The 20,833-nt window shown below is 55.4% G+C and overlaps 1 protein-coding gene across 1 annotated transcript; it reads right to left on the bottom strand.

The window, feature by feature from the left end:
- Window positions 1–3,896: 3,896 nt before the first annotated feature.
- On the bottom strand, window positions 3,897–18,694 carry BESB_030830 (uncharacterized protein; the record flags this gene model as incomplete). The annotated part of the gene is made up of 28 exons (XM_029361751.1): window positions 3,897–3,940; window positions 4,136–4,171; window positions 4,459–4,660; window positions 5,084–5,385; window positions 5,536–5,898; window positions 6,362–6,799; window positions 7,131–7,160; window positions 7,391–7,520; window positions 7,845–8,500; window positions 9,051–9,212; window positions 9,417–9,677; window positions 10,003–10,107; window positions 10,501–10,635; window positions 10,909–11,139; window positions 11,354–11,422; window positions 11,750–11,827; window positions 12,245–12,748; window positions 13,005–13,067; window positions 13,244–13,309; window positions 13,654–13,683; window positions 14,119–14,361; window positions 14,578–14,928; window positions 15,265–15,465; window positions 15,729–16,178; window positions 16,485–16,676; window positions 17,249–17,294; window positions 17,509–17,690; window positions 18,538–18,694. 28 exons carry the CDS (start codon window positions 18,692–18,694, stop codon window positions 3,897–3,899), a joined length of 5,727 nt encoding a protein of 1,908 aa, XP_029215218.1.
- Between the last annotated feature and the right edge of the window lie 2,139 nt (window positions 18,695–20,833).

Raw genomic sequence — 20,833 nt, 5'->3', positions numbered from 1 at the left:
GGTGGGCGACTAGGGTAGCTTTTGTGTCTCCGCTACCCCATATGTAGACGGAGGGCATAAACACCGAGAGGAAGACCGAAATTTTTGACACGTGAAAGAGCTGCAGAGACAACTGCCTCGTCAACATCACTGATCATACAAGAAGGCGGTACACAAATGCAGTTGGGAAAGTGGAGGTCCCTGGATTGCAGGACTAGAGACTGGCTGCGCGGCAGCTAGACGCCGGAAAAGAGGAACGGCTTATACACTCGGGAGGCAGCACCGGCGGCAAAAAAACAGATACGGGCGAGGGGCGATGGCAAAAAACACTCAGAGAGGAGAGACCCGAAATTACTTCTTCCCCCGGAAAACTTGAATTTTTCCACCTCAGCTCGCGGGCCACTGGGCTAACAGCTCCTCGAGTGCGGAAACCCATTCCCGGTGTCTTGGCGGGTATGAGCTCTTTTTCCCATGCGCGTTTCTTCCGCGTGCGCGTGGGACTCTGTTGGAGCTCTGTGAGCCGTTTTGCGGGTGGGGGGTGGGAGGGTTCCGCGTCCACGTCTCAAAATCTGGTTGAATCTGTTGAGGACGGGCAAGCGGAGGGGGGAAGCTGGAAGTGGCAGGCGGAAAGTGGCTCGGCAGCCGCCCTCGATTGACAGATTACGCGCGAATATCTAAAAACCGTGCACTACCGGAGTGCAAAGCGTTCTGAGCGAGGCTTTGGCTTCTGCAAGTGTGCCGCGCGCCGGGGTGTTGTCCGGTTCAAAACACAACGCAGCTAGCGCACCGATGATGTGGGGAGAGCAAGAAATTGCGGCGTGGAGCCGGAGGAGGGCCGCAGCGGAAACGGCTCTCATGAAAGCTGATTCCACAAAAAAAGCGAAAAGCATCCACGCCTACGAGTCAAGCTTCATAACAATCCTCCGCTGTTCCCTCCACACCGTGGCAAGAGGGTGAGAGTCCACACTCTCGCATGCTGAGGAGCCAAGTGACTCTGGACTGTGGCCCCGTCCTCAGGTGGCAGTCCAGAGCGGCGCGCGCAAGACGCGGAGCGTTTGAGAACCGCGTGGGTGACCCTAAGCGTGGGTCCGCGCCCGCGCCACTGGAAGCAGAGGGCGACAAAAAAAAAACGTGTTTGGCGACTTCGTTCCCTGCCTCGTATTCAAAGACGCGAAAGAACGGGGATTTCAAACTTGCAACGAGTTGTTTGTCTGCGGTACCGCTCGAGAGCGCACGCAACCGCCACCTCTGCAACGCCCGTGGCGACCCCGTTGCTCCACGTCACACACAAGGGAGAAGCAGACGGGGTCTTGGAGAATTCATGCACTCTTGTAAAAATTTAGGGTTGCCGATGCACACAGCTGAAAAAGACGCACCAACGAGGAAGCAGAACCACAGTCATTTCGCTGCAGCAGGAGAGACAGGTAGATTGCAGGCGGCGCACTGGGATCGTCGAAAGAGGTGGCAGCAGCACGCGGTAGCAATGACAAGAACAATCCTCCATACCCTGACGTTAGCCAGTGCTTGCTCTCAGGTTTGCAACACATTGCCGTGTGCGTCGAGACCAAAACACCAGCAATAGCAGCAGTACAGCAGTCGAGGCTGCCTCATCGCCGTCTAGCTGACGCAGTCGCGTGACAGCGCCTTTCAGGGCCAACTCACGCAAGCTTGCGCTGCACAACGTCAGGCACCCCGACGGAGGGACGGCGCAGCTGGTAACGCCGGAGTAGCGCTCAACAGCAAACCAAACAGGCTCAAATGGATGTGTCGGTCGACTTGCCTACACTCCCCACGACGGCCACGCAAGGAACGTCACACGCCACAGCACAGCCCAACGACCTTCTTGCGGGAAGAAAATGACGTACAAGGACATGTCTGCAACGCTGTCTTACAAACGTAAAAAACCGATGCCGAGTGCGGGCGCAGTGAACTGGCGTACCTGCGTGCCGCAAAAGTCCCAAGACCGGACAGAAAGCTCAGACCAGCGGGCTGCGTGCCGTTTGCGATGTCTTGAGGGTAGCGACAGTTGGGAGGGGGGGCGACCCAGGCTTGCAAGTAGAAGCAGGCTTCAGTAAGCTCGCAGTTACAGTTGTGACGGCCGATTCTCAGAGAGAGGCGCGTTATCTTTCGTAGGGGTAATCCGGAATGTATGGAATCGTCTAGTCTCTTCTTGGCTGCGCGTGGCAGCGTCCTCACTCCTGCCACTCTGGCCTACTCACACCCGCGCACAAGACCACCTGTCACTCCCGTGCTGCAGACGGGCCGCGGGAAAGCGAGCACAGGCAGGCCAAGACACCAGGCACAGCGACGTGATGCGGCCGGCGAGACAGCGCAGCTGGAAATAGTGCTTGTCTTCACTGTCTAAGCTGCAGAAGGGTCCCGGTATTGGGGGACAGGCCGGCGTTTCGAGGGCGGATCATGCTCTAAGTTACCTATTCAGGGCGGACGAACGATTGCACTAGGTGCATGTGCATCACCTGCCGATGAACATTGTTGAGTCGCGTGGAGCGACCAAGGTTTGCGCCCAGTCTTTGGAGCCTTAGCATTTGACGGATATATAATTCAGTGAAAAAAAGAATTCTGCAGGCTCCCTCGCTGAACAGTGCATACACAGGCCTGTGATGCACTACCACCATTCGGTGCTTCCCTCCAACTAGCATCGGTTATATCATTTCCGAAGGCCTGCATGGTTTCTGCATTGCACAGGACTGGCGGGCGGACGCGACTGGCGCAGCCTGACGTCACTATTTCGCGGACTGAAGATGTGCCTTTTTGTTCGTTCAGAAGCCCGCAGCCACGCTTGCGCCCTACACGGCCGATGGCTTGGCTGCGCATTATGAATCCCGTGAGATCTACAGCGTGTAGTGAAGACACGAGGGAATACAGGGATTTGCATTCGAATAATCCTTGTTTTCGTGACAGTTACCGGCCAGAAGTGGCACCCAAACCACATTAGCTCTCTGTGAAGCTGCGACTTACTTCAAGTTACACCTCGCGTGTTCAACCAGTATAAGCTTTACGAGGAATCTTGCGGTGATTACACACAAGTCTAGAAGCTCGCACATCGTTCATTCGAGATCGCCGCACATTATCATGAGGCTTCGATTAACGATAGGAAATGAGGAAGAAGCATGTGCGATCCCAGGGCGGGTGACAATATGCTCTTCACAGGCAGCTGAGCGAAACAGTACTGACGCGCTGTACTGGCTAGACGATACTAGGCTGGAATTGTGTCGCACGTACGGATAGCCTCCGTACAGATTCGTAGCGAGAAATTAGCTAACTTCTTTTGACATATCTGGTGTACCAGAACGCGAGCCGGGATTCTTGACGTACTGACCGAGCCTGGTGTTAGCCAGGCTAAGACGTAGAAGATTTGCTCACATAGCCCTCGGTTGATTTGAAGGTTTCGAATGCTAACTTCCCTTGGACCCTCACTCAGGCGATGACTGAACCTTGTCACATGTAGAGACCTTGTGGAGTTGCACAAGTCTTGAACGGTCTTTCCGATGACACCCTGAACTACGGTCACGATTCAGAGTCAAGAGGAACGACAGACCACTGTTCGGATAAAACGGACCACGCGCACCAAGTCACACGAATAGGGCCCGGTCCGTTGCAGATGCCAACACAGCCAAAAAGTGGAAGTTTCCTATGGCGCCAAACAATAAGATTGCTTCGAAAAAGTTCTCCCAATCAAAGGAGGTTGAAAATCGAGGCCACGGACTGCAGCGTGCATGCGACTAAGATGCACAGAGATCTTTGCCCCCTTTAGCCCCGCCGAACAACTCGGACACGGCAACTGGGGACTGAATCCGCTCCTTCCTGCGCTGAATCGCAAATCGCTCACACGCTGTCGACGTTCCCGTTAGCGCAGTATAGATCGCACACTGTCGTTGTCGCCCTGCTCCCCTGCTTCAAATGGGGCCAATAGTGATGGGGCGATTGAAGTCGAGGGCACCTGAGAGAGACGCGACAGCAACACACGAGGGTAAGAACTATTTTGGACCGATGCTCGCAGACAGCTGGTCAGCTAACGATCTATGTGACGTGGTCAAACAGCAGTTGCTCCCTCATGCAGAAACATAGCTTCGCGGCATCGAGAGGGAAAGGGGTGTTATATGGCAGTACTTTTCCAGATGGGGACTCCACTTACTATCCTCCATGTTAAGGTGAGAGTCATCGTCGACATCTGCGTGAAGAAAAACACAAGCGGCAATCCAACGTGGCACTGAGCAACAGTAGAAACACGCCTTGGTGAGATGGACAGCCAAGAACCGTGAGGGGTTGTAGTGGTGGTACAAAACAGTTATCTTCCTGTCGTCGTTACTACTCTTTCACGGAAAGGGAAGGGATAACTTCCTCCGTCTCCTACAGAGACCCCCCAAAAAACGTGTAACAAGCTCTCACTGCCCCACTGTCCGGTATAGACTGACTATCCCCGAGACATCCTCCTATTTTTGCCTTTGCTTCACGTACCTGGCATCTGAACAGCGAGGACAGTGTCGGCGGAGTTGGCTTCCAGTGCTTGAGCGATGTATGCTCCGGCGGAAAGATTTGGGAGAGAACGGTGACCGAGTTCCAGGTAGCTCTGTGTGTCACCGCCTTCCCGCTTCAAGTCCTTCTTCAGTTGCATCGAAAGGAAACCGACCAGATTGGCTGCCATGCCGGTAGACATACACTGAACAACACACGCAACACCACACACACCCTTGGACACACCGGATAGCGAGATCTCATTCCCTCCCGCCGTCCCCTGAAAAAGATATTTTGGTCAATCAACGACAGGAACGAAGCCGGTTCCGTGCACTCACCAGCAGCCAGAGGGATAATGCCTTAGTACGAACCCCTGAAGCAAACTTTATCCGTGGCAACAAGTGGAGAGAGCAATGTATGACTGGCCTACACAACCGCTTGGGACGTTGCACTCAACTGCAAGCCACTTTCCTTTCGAACTGGTCTGCCACTTGTGTCTCGCGTCGGTTTTTTCTGTCACGCCGTCGTCTCCCTCTTCCCTTGTGAAAAACGGGTGGAACGACACAATGCCTGACACAGATGCCCTCTGGTCTCGCGGCGCCGCTTTCAACACGATTTCCTGCGTTACCTGTTCTTGCTGTTCACCACCTTCATGCCTTGGCGCCTGTCCTTGCAACTGCATCATCGAGAGAAAACCGGACTTTGAAGTCGCTCCGCGCTTCGTGACAAGCTGCGAGTGAAGTGACTCAAGCTTTCCTTGTAAAAAGTGCAACACTTGGTCGGCAGAAAAGGAGGCAATTACGCGACGTTCCATTGCCGAAACGGGTACGGGGACCTCCACAAACATAAGCTCTCTAGCGGGATTCGAGAACTTTCTCGGGTTATAGCGGAAGCTGGCGATAATTCGGCCTCCTTCTTGCGGGACAGCACCTGGATGAAACAAAAAGACCAACACATATCCGATAGAGGAGGCAAGGAATGCTGGTGCTTATTTTTTTGTGCACATGCGGGGGAGATTGGGAAACAAGGGACTAGGGCGGCGCGGACCCGTGCAGAGACTTTCCTTCTCTTGCTGTGTACCTTGGCTCTCTTCGTTGTCTGCGGGCTCCAGATCCTCTGTCAAAGAGCTGTCTTCTTCACCTTGCTCGTCCTCTCCGAACGAAAGGAAGCTGGAGTCCACACTTTGCGCAGATGCAACTGGCATAGAGCCGCCTTTGCCGATAATCTTCTCGGGGTCGACCAGGCTCTCAGTCGACGCCAGTCTGCCGCCGGCGGCCGAAGCTGCCTTCGACTTTTTCTTCCCCTTTGTCTGAGCGGGCCAGAAAGATCGCCCAGCGGGCGACACTACCGCGGTGCCAGGCGTATAGGCTGCCAAAGTCGTGAACAGGTTTTCCGCTTCCCACGCCGGAGTGACGACTTTGGAGATCTCGCGGAACGCTGGGACTGAGCAAAGAGCGCGCACGAGTGAAATACGTGACGCGTTCATTTCGGAGACTCTGTGCCTACGCCAGCAGACAACTGTCTCAAGTCATACTTGCACGGTGATACAGTTTATCAGAGAAATTCCCACTGCGTCTGCCACCAATAACATGCATCAACCCAAGGGTCAACATGTGGTGCATGAGCGGCAGAAGCCTTTAGCTGCGGGCGGCACAAAGGTGGAGACGCTGAGCAGTGTCTGTGCATGCTCAGCATGTTAGTTTACCTCACTTGCCATGAAATTGTTCCCGATTCTTTCCGTGTCACAAATCCACCCAGGGCACAGATCGACGAATGATAGTGCCTCTATGTCTATCGCACTTTCTTTGCATCAAAACTGCGCCATGGCATGTAGGGCCGCGGGGCACACGCCCGAGGGGCCTAAACATTTCAAAGTTGTGACCATTTATGCCCCCTTTCTCCTCACCAAAGAGCTGACCCTGGGCGCCCAGTCCGGTCATAAAGCCGAACGCCACATCGCGGAGTTTGCTTCCAATAACGGGGAGCCTGCGGGCCTCGTCGACCAACGGAGAGCCCTCAATGTGCATATAGTACCACGTGCGCAGCAGAAGACCGCCAGGGGTGTTGAAGCACTCCTTGAACAGGTGTGAGACGTGAAGAGCGGCGACGACGGCGCCTACGGCCGGTGCCTGGGCTGAGCGTCGAGTAACTGCGCGGCTAAATCGCCGAAGAAGACTCTGGTGGCGTCGCATGACTTTAGTACCCCACTCGGCAATGCCGTGGACAACGCGGGACCTGTCGGCGAAGGCGGTGTTCAGAGTGTTTGCAATGCCTCCATACAGAGAAAAAGCTGGGAACGACTGGGACTTGAAGGGAGCGTAGGCGACGTTGCCGGCCTCAACCACTGCAACGCAAGGCATGGGAGATGGAGGAGTCTACGCTGACAACTCAAGAAACAGCACACAAGCTGGGCGACGCCAAAGCTCGAGGGACTTCGCGGCTCCAAGACGCCATGATAGCGCGAGAGAGGAGGGAAAGGGGACCAAACGGAGGCTTGCACGCTCTTGATACATGCGCTCTCCAGCAAGATGACTGGCAGACCCACAACCGCAGACATCCAACCGAATATATCTTACTAGATTTTCTCGGTACCTAAGAGCAATGTTTCTGCCAGGCTCTGCCAAGACGCCTCACTCCTAGGTGCAAAGCTCGTCACTCAAAGCTGAGGGACTTACTAAGGGATCTGCACTGGCGATAGAGGTGATCTGAAACGGAAACACATCAGGACAAAACAGAGAGACACGATCGGCTCATGCCAGAGATAAACAGCTTGGATAATGCAAAATCACATCCTTCGTCCTAGCTGCATCTGTATACCCACGGATGCTCGGTGCGAAGATAGAGGGCGTCTAGTATCGTCGCATCCGTCCAATTCGCCCCTGGCATTGACCGTGCGCAACGACGTGGAGGAATCCCTACGTGACTTCATACTTACGTTTCTGGAACTTTTGGAAGCGCTTTCTCCGTGACCACCACTGCTTGTGGTCAGAGCCACCATCTGCCGAGTACGTCTTCAGAAGATATTTATCACCCTGAGCCAAGCGGGAGGCCAACGTTTTGTGTGCCTGACGGGGAGCGAGAGAGACGGAACGAAGAGAAAAGAGCAAAAAAGTGTGCATGCGCCCACGAGACTCACGCTAGCTTCCGTCGGGGATCAAACAGCCAGATGTACTCCCCTAAAAGTGCTGAAAGACTTCGAGGGGCAGTACCGCTTGCTACATTCGCCATAAGATCTGGACGCCGCGTACCGCCACGGGGGTGTACCACTGCTGAGAAATGTATCTTGTGGCCCTATAGTTCCCGGTCCCCATCTCCAGTAGGGTGTCTGCATACACGTGGCCAGTGCAGGACTAGGCGAGTCTGGCAATCGAAGCCGTGAGCAGACTCACCAAGTTTGCGCCCTTTTCTTCGTAGCCAGCTGCGACAAGCTGCTGTTGCCAAGAGGCGGCGAAGAGCCCGACGGAGGCACAGAACGCGGCGAACTCGGGTTCCAGGCTGTTCTTGGACTGTTGTTTGGCGATGAAGCGCTCGACCGCAGACGGCACCAGAAGAGACAGGCGAAACAGCACGTTCGACGTCGATTTAACAGAGTCCATGCGACATCCTTCGCCGATCTCGGGGTCCGTGCAGGGGCAAGAGGCAGACGTTCGCACCCACGACGGCATGCGCGCCGACGGCCCGTGCTTCGCCGTGATGAGTTTGTGGACGTATGGCCACGCAAGGCGCTGAGAGGTCTGCGCAGGGCCACGCGCGGAGTCGGCGGCGACGCCTGGAAGCTCAAAGACTGTGAATTCATGGCGAACAGGAGACGTCTCAGGAGCCGGAGACGTCAGCGGCTGCGCGCCATCGTCTTCCATACTCTTCACGCCGTCGGCAGACTTGTCTTCCGCAGGCGGTGGGACCGACAGGGGAGTCTCAGTCTCAAGTTTCGCCTCGGTAGGCGCATCCATTTTGGGCTCTTTTCCGTCGAACTGAGCGAGCGCCTCCAGAAAAAGCACGCGCAGCGCTTCCGGCATCTCCTCCCTCCCCAGGCGGACACGGGCCTCTGCGGACAGAGCAACAGGCGAACCAGAGAGCAGTAAAACAAGGATTAGAAAATCCGGCGGCAGGGAGACCTATGGAGAAATCGCCGTGGCTATCAGCGGTTTCGCGTGGTTCTCGACAGCGGCTCCGACCGAGCAATCCACTTCCGTGACTGCCGCGTTCACTATTTAACCTATCAGTTTTGCTGTCTGTCAAGCCGGTCATGTTTGGTCACTAGCCATATCCACTAGTTCCAGCCACGGCGACTCACACAGCAGACAGGCCACAAGTGTTGTGTTGGAAACGAATACATATGCACTGCGGCCGTATAAAATACAGAATTGCCAAGCACCGCCAGCCGAAAACTACACTTTTACTACAGAGGAAACTTGGTTCTCAGTCAGTCTTGAATGTCGGCCGTGGCTGGCCCGCCAACAGGCAGCCGTTCTACGGCGACCGATTGCCCTCAAAAGCAGATATCAGACAGGCCTTCACACGCATTCGCAGGGGAACAGTACGAGTTTATCGAAGACCTGCTTGATGTTGTGCGCTCTTTTGGCGCCCTGCCTCACCATTGAAGGCCTGTTCAAACGCCTGCAGTTCTTGTTCGTTGGAGGGAAACCTGGTAAGCGGCCATCCAAGAATTTTGTACGCCTCTTGACAGATTTCGGGGTGGTTGATGAAGCAGCTGCCAATGAATTCGCTGACCTGCTGATTCGGCAGGCGCTCCATGGCTGCAACGAACAGAAACACAACGCAGACACCAAATGTGACAAGAAAGAAAACAACATGCTGCATTGGACGACGCGCGGCGCAGAGGATTGAACCGGAAACGCATGGGACGGTGAAAGATGTGACCCATGCAGCGAGAGAATACAACGCCCTGACAGGAACACCCAGGAATGGGTCTAGTGTCTCTGCGAGACGGTCTGCCTTACCTGTTCTGTCGACGACAGAGAGGATCGGCGCATGGTGGGGTTCCGGTCCGCTCGGCTTCCGCGCAGGCTTTCGCTTCGCCGCAATGATTTGCTCCAGAAAGTCAACTGGAGCATCAAAAAACGTAGACACCACGAGGTAGCCTTGCTGAGCTGTCATCTGGTCAACGACAGCCGCCACCTCGCCCAGGGGGCTCCGCGGTCCGAACACGTATGAGAGCAACGGAGGCGAGTTCCTGCCGGTGTCTTTCAGGACTGCTTGAGCTGAAAAAGAGAAGCAGCAGCGGGAGAAAGCAAGCAACAGTTTGAGACCCGACAGGTCCATCCGCCTGCATGAAGGAGCACGATGCGCGTGGATATGTCCACAAGAACCGACATATGTATGGCCGTTCAGTGCAGACGGGTGTGCACCTGAGACCATGCACACCGCGCCCTACGAGAATACATCCGGATGCAGCTACAGGGAATGAGCGGTCGGACGTGAGCATGAACTCTCTGCAGCGACCAGACAAACGAATAGATCAATCGCCAGCGTGTTCGCACAGCCAAACACGGCCTTTGGCGTCCCAACTCAGCCTAGTGCGCTTACCATCGTGAGAGAGAGCGAGGGCAGCAGTCGCAAGCGGGCCAGCAGGAAGAGCACGAATGCGATTCTCTCCGGAGGCGAGGGCATTCAAGAACTTGAAGGAGGAGACTGGACACACGCTCAGCAACGAACTTCACGACACCCTGCCTGCGCAACGCCTCCCTTCTCCTAGTTTTCATATCTCTTCTATTCTCGCTGAAACTTCAGTCACTCGTGTGCAAAGATACGCTCGCGGGTCTTCCTGTTGAGAGTCCCTCCCCATGCGAAGCTTGGCAAGTGCGACAGAGGTTCATCAATAAACGCGAGAAAAAAAGAATCACCAGCACTCGCAAAAGTCCGCAAAGTCCGGCACTGGCGTCCTCTCCCTGGTTGACTCTGGTTCCGGCAATTTAAGTGTGCATTTATGGCCGGCGCCAACTGAAGCCCCGCTCTTCGGCAGCGGTGAGTCGATAGTCGCAGTGTGCGCCAGTTTCTGCGGCAGACCGCCGCCCGGACCCTTACCCGGCGTAACGAGCTCCAGCATGAGCTCGAAGATGCGACTGCGACCGAGAGGCTGCACAGCAGCCATGCGACGATGCCCGAGGATGTCACCGTCGTCGTCGAGGCACTGTTCTACCGCAGACGACGAGTGTGGAACTGCAGACGATGCGCACAGTGGAAGCGGAAGGCGGATGAAACAGATGAGTCCATGTGCCTCGCTTCCCTTTCCTGGAAGGCAACCGCTCCTGGCGCAGCCAACAGAGGCCTCTCTGCAGATACCGAAGGCCTCTACGGAACCGACGCGCCCCGAGCGGCTGCGGAGCTGTCGCGAAGAAGGGAGAAGGTAAGGGAACAAATTGTAACTGGTCTTTCTGGCTGTCGACGAGGGAGACAGTGGACAAAATTGAGAAAGCAGACCCACGTCCTCACCGTTACAGGCGCCAACGACGTGCTGCAGCAAGAGCATAGATCCCTCAAGTAGCGGTGCCGCTTGCGCAAACGAAAGAGAAGACAGGACCGCCGAGGCAAACGGCGACAAGCCGGGGCAGCTGGCGCTGATTCCTGGGCCGCGGATGAGTGGCTCCACCATCTCAATCAGATGCGACCGGATGCAAGACCCCGCGTAGTGGAGGAAGCGCGAGCGAAGGCGCGGCGGATAGTCTGCAGGCAAAACGGGCGAGGCAGGGGCGCCACACTACGGAGTGGGTCAAGGGTGCAGACGGAGGCTCTCTTCAAATGCAAGCGGAGAAACCATGAACTCAAAATTCTGAGGCACGCGACGACTGACTGACTGGCGGGGTTCCAACCCGGATCTCCAGCGCTGCAGGCAACGCTGAGGGGAGCACTCGAAACACTGCACACCGGTCTCGCCTACCGATGGCGGTGTGATAGTCGAACTCGACGCCATATCGTCGGTGGATCTTCTTGTCGTCCTCAGGGGGCACTGGGGCGCAAAGAAAAAGCGAACGAGACTTCCGGTTTCGTCTACCCCTTGTAAAACATGTGCTTGGCACTGCCCAAACCGCGGGAACACCCCGGCCTAGTGCGCAGTTTGTGACGCCCTACCATCTCTTCAAAAGGGTGCCTTGTGTCTTCTGTGCGACCGCAACGGCAGCGTGGTCATCCCCTTTCGACCACAGATGCATTCCGGGCGCCCGCTCTCTCCCACCCATCGGTGTTTGTGCAGACTGAAGTTAACCCGGTATGCGCCGCCACCCTAGCGGCGACAATGAAAACGCCACCGATCATCAGCGAGCCTAAGGGCGCTTACAGCTGACGAGGAAAGAGTCACCGTTCCATTTTGCCCATGTTCCCGCAGTCGGCAGGGTCGTTGAAGAGGGCTGGACATCTGAAGACAGCGGCAACATCCATATCGAAAGCACGAGTGACATCGCCATAATCCTCGAGAAACGAGTGAACTGATGAGAGGGGGGGGGAAGGGGGGGGAATGGGAAACGAGAGGGGGTTACACGTAGCTGTCCAGCGGCAAGTCTCCTCAAATGCACAGATGATGCTTATTCTGAGATTCACTGCGTGTGGTGGCGGAGCACACTCAAACCACCGTCCTATAGATTCTCTTCAAGGTACCGCATACTCGCCGGGAACTCACGACGAAGCTGCGTCCTATAGAGCTTCGTCAGTGTGGCTCGCGCTGCCATGCGACCCTCGGCAGCGAAAGGAGATATTTGACATCTATTTGCACACTGCGTGGATAGAGCCACCCGGACTGCTGGTGGAGTGCGGCTGAACCGGGGTTCCTTCTCACCATGCAAATCGAGCGAGACGAGATCTCTGATGCGGTTCGCGGAGCACATGCCGCAGCGGCCTTCCGCGACGTCCTGATGGGGCGCGTCGTTCAGTCCGTCCTGCGTGCACTCGTTGCAGTAGCCGTCCATCAGCAGATTGGTCACCACGCGAACGGCCTCGGTGAGCACAGCAAATCTGCCGCCGCCTAGAAGCAAGCCTTCGTTCGGATTAGCAGGATTCTCAGCGACCTCCAGAAGGAGCGACAACACGCGCAGCACCTGAGGGGCGAGGTCGCCGGCTGACAGGAACCCGTAGAGCCTCATGGGCAGACGGAGAATGACAGACATGCGCGTCATGGAGGCATCGAGGTAGTGGACGCGAATTTGCACGTCCGAAAGCCGCGTGCCTTGTGTGCGAGGGTACACAGAAAGGAACAGGGCGTCAAAGTCCTTCTGCCACGACGAAATCGCCGCAAGACCCGAATTCAACAAACGCATGATTTCCTTGGAGTGTGCAGCGTATTCTGAAACAAGCAAACCAGCACGCAGGGAATCCACAGGGCCCAAGGATATACACGACTCCGCTGCTGCCGCCTCTGCGCTGGAATACGTCCACGACGGCGTCAGATAGACATCGCGCGAAGTCGAACATCACACACTCGCTCTGGCAAGCAAAAGCAGCCGTTTTCTGGTATCGTTTTCATCTTTTACGGCGGCGCAGCTCAACGCCAATCGGGAAACACGAAATACCACGCTGTCGTGCACTTTCGCCAGGATTACTGTCGCGGGAGAAATGGCCCTTGAGGCGATGGAGGCGAGATACTGCGTCTTCCGCTTCGCGAGCTGAAAAGACAAGAAAGCAGAGTGCGCGGCGGTGCAGATAACGGAGAGCTAGAGAAGCAAAATCTCAGTGGACAGCGTCATGACTGCAGAGACACGTGCGTCTACGGTCAGGCATGCACGCTTGACTGTATCGTTTAATCTCATCGGATTCGCTGCATCCATGAATTTCAGCTTACAGAAGGGCGAACGTTCCCGGAGAGTCTCCTGACGCTGGGGATCCAGCGGCGCCTTAAGGAGATCCTCTGAGAACAAACAAGACCAGGGATTGCAGGTGTGGTGGTGAGCAAAGTGGAGATCGTTCATCAGTCCGGGGGGCGTCAAGGGCCGCAGATGCGGCTCTGCGGAGGACGCGAAACTGGCATGGAAGCTGCAGGCCGTATTTCTGAGCCACGAATGCGGCAACCTTCCGCTAAACGCACTCTCAGGGCAGTCCCAGAAATCTTCATGAGCCTGCAGCGCGTACCCGCCCTCCACTAGGAAAACGAGCATGCATATGTGTCAGTTCGAATAGCAGATATATGCATCCTATGAGATGTCTTCCGGCACATCACTGCATGCAACGGCATGATGTAATTCGTTCTCTTACCAAAGAACACAGCGGCCTCGGGGACGCGTCCTGCGCAGAAAACGGAGACAGAGTAAATACCAGGGCTTGGGTGGATTTCATACAGGAAGGCGACGCCGAATTATCCTGTCCGGTCCGCATGACCTCACAGATTCTAAATCGGTTAAGAATTGAAGACAAACAATATGGAGAACTGCAAAGAGGATAGCCGTAGTGAAGACACGACCTGGCTCGGGAGCCAACGTTTGTACTTTCGGGCGACTGCTCACGCGTTCTACAAAGAACTCCGCGCCTGAGCAGGCCGGCCGGTAGACCGCTCTGCCTCAGAGCAGCGGACTGCATTAGTGAAAACCCGAAATGGTGCAAACATGCATCGACGGCTTTGACGTACGAGCAACACCGATAGGCACGGTTGTCATCCTCTGTTCCAGAAGCGACAAACGGTGCATCAGAAGAGCCAGGAAGCGCACGAGAAGGTTCACTTACTGACGGAAAGACCAACTCCCGACTTCAGGACGACCATGCCAATCGGCACGGCAAGCCCGTAGCTTGACGCATAGAAGAACGGTGCCTCTCTTTCAAGTGCCGGGTCCCTCCGCTGTGGCGAAAGACCCTCGAACTGAGTGAAGCGTTTTAATTCGGAGTCGTAGGACCCGATAGCGGTCATCTGCGATTCATTCAACTCGATGTACACCGGGACAGGCTGCTCGTGTTCACTCCGGCGGTAATCTACGCATCAAAGCACAAATTCCAGCCGAACGAGATACTTTTTATCTCAGCTTGACACAGAGACAGCAACACCCGATGGAACATAGTACCGCACCCATATGTAAGTAGTCCGCATGTGTACGCGGTAAGGTCGCTTTACGCCCGGCGCGGGCCGTTGCCCACCGGCCTGCCGCAGTCGCTTCTGTCCACTGACTTGCAAAAGGCGGTCAGACTTACATGCCTTCTTGAGCACAGCGCGAAGGTCATCACCCTGCCACAGATCGTAGACCAAAATCTTGTAGATTTCCGGTGGCATAGTGTCATCTCTCGCGAGGAGTATAGAGCCGGGAGGCAGCAGAATGCGTTTATTGTTGTTGTCCCCGGCTGCCTCGCCCGCACCAGACGGAGAAATCACGAGAATCTGCCCCTGTTTCTGGAACATCGGCAGGTTGGCGACTTCGCACATAACCTTGGTTTTGTGGGGAATATCGGACTTGAGTAGAAGATGAGGCTGCAAGACTGTCAGGGAGGCGCCGATACTGCACGTCGTCTTCTGGGTTTCGGCCTCAAACAGCAACGGTTCCGGGACTGCAAAAAAAAGAAAGAGCAAAGACAGACGACAGCGCCAGGTTGCATGCGGAGAATTGCACCAGCATACTGACTCACACGCTGACACCTGAAAACTCGAGTGAACTGGCAGATGCAGGGACGTTACTCCAATGGCACACTCGAGAAATGTTGAAGCGAAAGAAGTAGGGGAGACTTTTGATGAAGGAGTCTCCAGAGACGAGGCATGTCCACCTCGGGGGTGCGTCCCTCAACCAACGCCAAAACCGCAGGCCTGCAACTCGTTCGCTGAGGCCGAGACCTCCAGGGCCCGTATATGCCCGGCACATTGCCTTTCATGACCATATTTTGCTGTACCTTCAACAAGAACGTTGGAGCTGACGGACGGCACATACGCGACCGAGAAGTGGTGAACCACGTCCTTTTGGATGCTGCCGTCTTCTTTAGTTGTTACAGGCTTCGCCGGGTCCGTCATGCGAGCCGACAGGAGTGTCTCCACGGTGTGCGCTTTCGAGCCCAAATCGCACGAGACCTGCTTGTCGGTTCCAGCATACACCACTGGAGGACAAAAGGCGACGAACAGGCGGAAGCAGGCGTCCCCATGATCCAGACACGCACGCCCTCAGGCGGACGATATCTCTAGGCTCTACGCAGGTCGGGTTGTCCGTATATTTTATGCAGTCTGCAAAGGTCTCCCTCCACCTGAGCACATGTGTACGTGTGTCTGCATGTATGTGTACGTATTTATGTGTCCATGTGAACAGAGGACCGATGTCATAAAAGTTCGAGTTCCCTGGTGTTTGCTTCGATGCGTTTCCTACCGGGTGCCAAGATGGTGGAGGTATTTGTCGCCTCGTCGCCTTGTAACGCGATGTTTTGGTCCAGAAGCAACAGGCTCTGGCTATCTGAAGTTTTTGCGCAGACTAGGGAGCCTCCTGCAATCAAGAAGGGCTCGCCTGCGGCAGCTGCCTTCTGTGCCGCTTTTCGGGGTCTGAGCAAGCACATTTTGTGTCTCCCGTCGCCAGATAAATCGCCGTGGTCGACAGTGCAGACTTCGAATTCATCATCAGGAGAGGCCATCGGCGGCAGCAGAGCGGAACCCGCGGGAAGAGAAGACCGCGGGAACACAAAGTGCGAGAAGGGGTCCACCTGCTCGGGAGCCGTGAGAGACGGGAAGTCAGCAGGCAGACTCGGGGAAGGAGCCTGACAGACGGCCAGAGAGCGCCCCAGGAGCTGCTGCGTGACAAACGATCCCACCGGCCGCTGCGCCACTGGAGAATACGCACACAAAAGCATCCCAGAGATTCTTCATAAACATCCGCAGTCTTGACCCAGGTGTGAACCAGTGGACGCCGTCGACCGACGCGCCTGAGAAGGGGCTTGCATGTGTTCGAGTTCGCCCCGCAGTGGATCCACCACCTACTCCGGAGAGCGCTATCGTAGGCGGGATTGCGAAAAGCCCTCAACGCGTACCCTCCGATTTACAAGGGACGCTTTCCTCGCATAACTGAAACAGGGAGCCGAACGGAAAATTCCAATTCTGGCGGGAAATGACGTCATGCCAACACGCCACTTACGTGCCCCAAGGTCAGCAGCAACGAATCTGCCCTGAGCTCCGGAGATGATTTCGTAGAGGAAAGATCGCCGTCCGACAACGACAACCTCCCGGTCCCTCAGCGGCCGCAGGACTCCGCGCTCGAGGTAGGCGAAGCATCGGCGTCCGGGGTTGGCACCACACACGACCGGGTTGCCTTCTTCCTTCGATAACACTGAAGACAGGCACGAGAGCGGGTAGGAGGAAAGAAATGGCTCCCGCTGCAGGGAAGCATTTCGCCACGTTGACTTGAATGATTCACAGCCCCGTGGTCCTCATGTCCCGCCGGCCTGGGAAAAGTATGGATGGTAATGACTAGCGTTTAGAAAGGGCGATGCAGACGCCAGATCTGCATCGGTTTCTGTCACCGCAAACCACAGATGCAACGACCCGTGACACTAAAACGAGGGCGAAACCGAGAGACCTCCATTCGAGTTATTATCTGTCCGTTATCTGGCGTCCACCGTACAGCAGGATTTGAAACGCTGGGAAGTGAACTTGCAAGCATTAATGCAGAAAATGGGTTTAGGGCTAAACCCTAAACCCTAACCCGTTGCGGGAAAGTTTACACCTACGCACGCATATGAGTAAGTGTGTGTAATGCCTAAGGCATGTAAATCTTTAGCGGCCTCCGCGTTCTTTGGGATACCACAAAGAAAGAAAAAATGCCCCCTGTGCAAAAAAAAAGATATTAAAGGGAGGATAATATGCAGCGGCTTCGATCCAGCAAATGAGTAAACGACTCACCGGAAGTGAAGCTGATTGGTGCTTCCTGTGTCGGCGTGTAGGCAATCTGAATCCACAGTAAAATTGGCGAAACGGCCAGACATGAAGGAAGCGGAGACAGCGAAACGGTAGAGGACTTGAACCGGTACGCACAACAGCACTCCTGCCTGCATCTACATACACACCAGCTGGACAAGCAACCTTCATAAATAAGCTAGACGCGTGCAAAGACAGCGCGGTCCAGCTTGTGAATCTCGGCCCCGTGACCTTCCATCGCCTACCACAACTCGCAAGGTCGGGTCAAACTGCGAATTGGAGTCGGTCTCAAAAAGAAATGCTCCCGGCGGCACCCTAGAAATGCCCTCTATGAAAGAAAATAGGAGCTTCGTCTTCTTCACGTAGACGGGAGTCTCCTCAAGAAGCTCGTAGCCGTCCGAAAAAACTTGCCGAGCGGCAATATACGCTGCAGCGCAGAGCAACGCGACAGAGGGGAGACCTGAGGCCGGACTGGCATCGAGGATCCCACATAGAGCGCAGTAAAGAGCTCTACTGCCGACGCATGTCAATATATATACATGTTTGCACGTCACGGCGTGTATATATATACAGATACATGTATACATGGCAGCACCACGCAAAATCCAACAGTCGGGCCGAAGGCTTCCAGAAGTCCCTGTGCAGGAGGCAGATTTAGTTGCGAACGGAGCTCTTCATGCTATAGACACCACGGGGACGCCGACAGCGAAAGCTGACGTGCGAGATTTGCAAGAGATGGAGCCGAAGGAGAGCCAGAAGATTGTCACCGCGACGGCGAGAATGACACCCGATCCAGTGACTGGAGCGCGAGGAACGGCCAGTATTGAACCAGACTGAAGCTAAGAGGAAGTCCCGGCTCAGTGGAGTCAAGGCAATCGAAGCAATCGAACAAAGGAGCCGAAAGCGGAAATCAGGGACCCAGAGTGCGATGTAGCGACGAAGCGTCCATGACCACGGGCAACGAGAGGCATTCAGCCATTAACAACCCTCCGTGTGCAGGCTTTGAGCATATACGGGAACCAAAGGAAAGGTCTCCAGAATAGGCGCAACGCGGTGGATTCGCAGTCTATTTCTGACGCTCGCGGGCCCGTTGTCTGGCGTACATGCAAAATTTCAGTCCCCGCTTCAGACGAGAGGCCCCATTTTTCGACCTCGACTCCGTAGAGGAAACGCCCCCAGTAAGGATACAAATATTTCAACGCGCCGTGACGCGCACCCATATGAGCATGTGAACGAATCGCTGGAGTACGGTATCCGTGCGCCTTCAGTCTTACTCTTTGACGGTTGTGTGCCGGCAGGCGGAGGCGTCTCTGGACGTTCTTCTGCACTTGCATCGCCATAGATAAACCCGAGACCGAGTGCAACAAAACAGAGAAAAGCTGCCGCGGCAGCATGAGAAAGAGGCGCGGTGCGCCTCCACTGTGTGTCCATTTGGGCGGATATGGTGCAGACTTGCTTCAGGCTTTCCGAAGTAAAAACACCTGTAGCGGCCGCGGATAGGCACCCGCGTCTGCTGCGAAGTCCACCTTGAGCGATGCGAAGTAAAGCCGAATCCCGAAAGATTCCGCAATTTCAAAAGAAAGTATATTGACGCGTCTCACACAAGTTAGGCAGAAATAGAAAAAAAAAAGATTCTCTTGACGGGTACCGGAGGAAGGCCTGCGGACACCCCGTGTCCTTGTAGCGCCGCCTTATGCGCCTGTTAAACAGCGGCCGCAGCCACCAGAAACGTCAAAAACAATTAAGGTCCACGCGAGACAAGAGGATGCAGTGGAGAGATATATGAAGACGGAACTGTGATATGTTTTGCGTTATGGTACGGAATTCCCCCGGGGTTCGCGGGCGATGACGAAGGGGCCTTTCGGACTTCTGGAGACACCAACGGCTTCCTGACGGTTTTACGCACCAGAAACCGTTCTAGGCTGAGAATTCACCCCTGTGGCTTCTTCATTTGAAGGCCTGATTTTGAAGACACCACGAAACGCTTTACAGAGGACAGGTGAAGAGTAAGCGGCTTCTGGTGGTGATGTCTTGTTGCGTCGAGGAAGGCCGCGCTGGCGGCGACGTCGGGGGCACTTGTTCAGGCACGCGCAGCCTAGTCGGCTTGAATTTGTGAAGAAATTTTAAACTAGATTGACGTTTCGAGGCCGATTACCCATGAACCGAGACGAAGGCTCGGGCAAACTAGAGAGTAATACGTACTGCAGCATGCGTCATAGTTGTACGCGACAGTCGGCTTGCCCTGGAGCTAGGAACTGGGTGGAGCCTTGAGATCTAGGGCGGGTCGTCGTGCGAACGGAGCGATTCGACCAACAACCTCTTGGAAGAAACTTCCTCTCCGTCGAAAATTACAGCTGTGGTCCGGTTTCGGCCGCCGTTTCCCTTCGATAAGGCAATTGCACCGGGGTCGCCAACTAGTCGTCTCGCCTGTCCGGCCGGCGGGCGCGCCCGACCCGCGTTTCGTGCCCGTGGCGCACGGCTGCCAACTGTGTCTTGTTAGACAGGAGGGACAGGGCGGAGACGGGCGATGTCTTTCTCCGCGGGAAGCGAGGAGGAGGCGCGTACGAAGAGTCGAACCGCTTTACGCGCAAGCTAGGAGACAGCCAAGTGGTGAGCGTGGACGCGACAAGGGTATCTTTGCAGCCGCAACTAGAGATCGATAGAGATGGAGAGAGATGACTTTGCGATTTCGCAGCCCCGCGTTCACTGTGTTGCGGCGGGTTTCTCGGCCTCCGCTGGAACACTACAGACCGTTCAAGGCCAGTGAGCACGATAGTTTGCGGGATGGTGGAATGCCGCATCTGAGACCTGGCAATGACTCCCGAAAACAGTACCTAGCCCGCTGTGAAACGGGTTCGTTCGGCCGGCTGTGCCAGACAGAAGGATGAAGCATTCGTGTTCTTGTGGATTATGGCGTGGCATTTGAGAACGCATGGACAAGATGTTGGGATCTGCCAAACGCACCAGACTGGGCACTCTAGCTCCTGCACTTTAGGCGCGTTCCGCCGGAACGTTACCTTCCCTCTTTGAAAAGCTTTTTGTTTTTGTAAGAAGTGCCGCGGATACAGACGACATCTTCGCATTTCCGAATTCGTCAAGCCTTACGGTAAAGAACTACTGAAGATTCCATGTGGTGGCTTTGGAGGCAGCAGGAGCGGTTCATCATATTCGAAGATTCCATATAATCATATGTTGGCGCTAGGGTGCTGTCGTCATCGTCCTTTGCGTCCTTTGTCGGACATTTCGCTCTGAACGACCCGCCCGGCGATTCGACGCACACGGAACTACAGTCACACCCACACCTTTCTCTCGTTTCGGTGTCGACAGCTTAGAGTCTGACTGCTTATCATGCTCCTTTCAACGGTGTGATCGAGCGCCGCGCCACGATCTGCCGGCTCTGCCGTCATCTATCGTCGTCGTCCACAAACGTGGAACGGTGGCGGCGGCAGAGGTGCACAACACTGGAGCAGAACAGAAGGATTTCTTGAACCCACTCCGCCGGTTGATGCGGTCGCGGTTTGTGGTGCAAGGGCGAAACGATCGCGGATGGCTCGAGCCTTCTATCCATCC

This window comes from Besnoitia besnoiti, chromosome XIII, assembly GCF_002563875.1.
Source record: "Besnoitia besnoiti strain Bb-Ger1 chromosome XIII, whole genome shotgun sequence".
Lineage (NCBI taxonomy): Eukaryota > Apicomplexa > Conoidasida > Eucoccidiorida > Sarcocystidae > Besnoitia > Besnoitia besnoiti.
The sequence above is the reverse complement of the archived record's forward strand: the minus strand, read 5'-3'. Positions and strand labels throughout refer to the sequence as shown.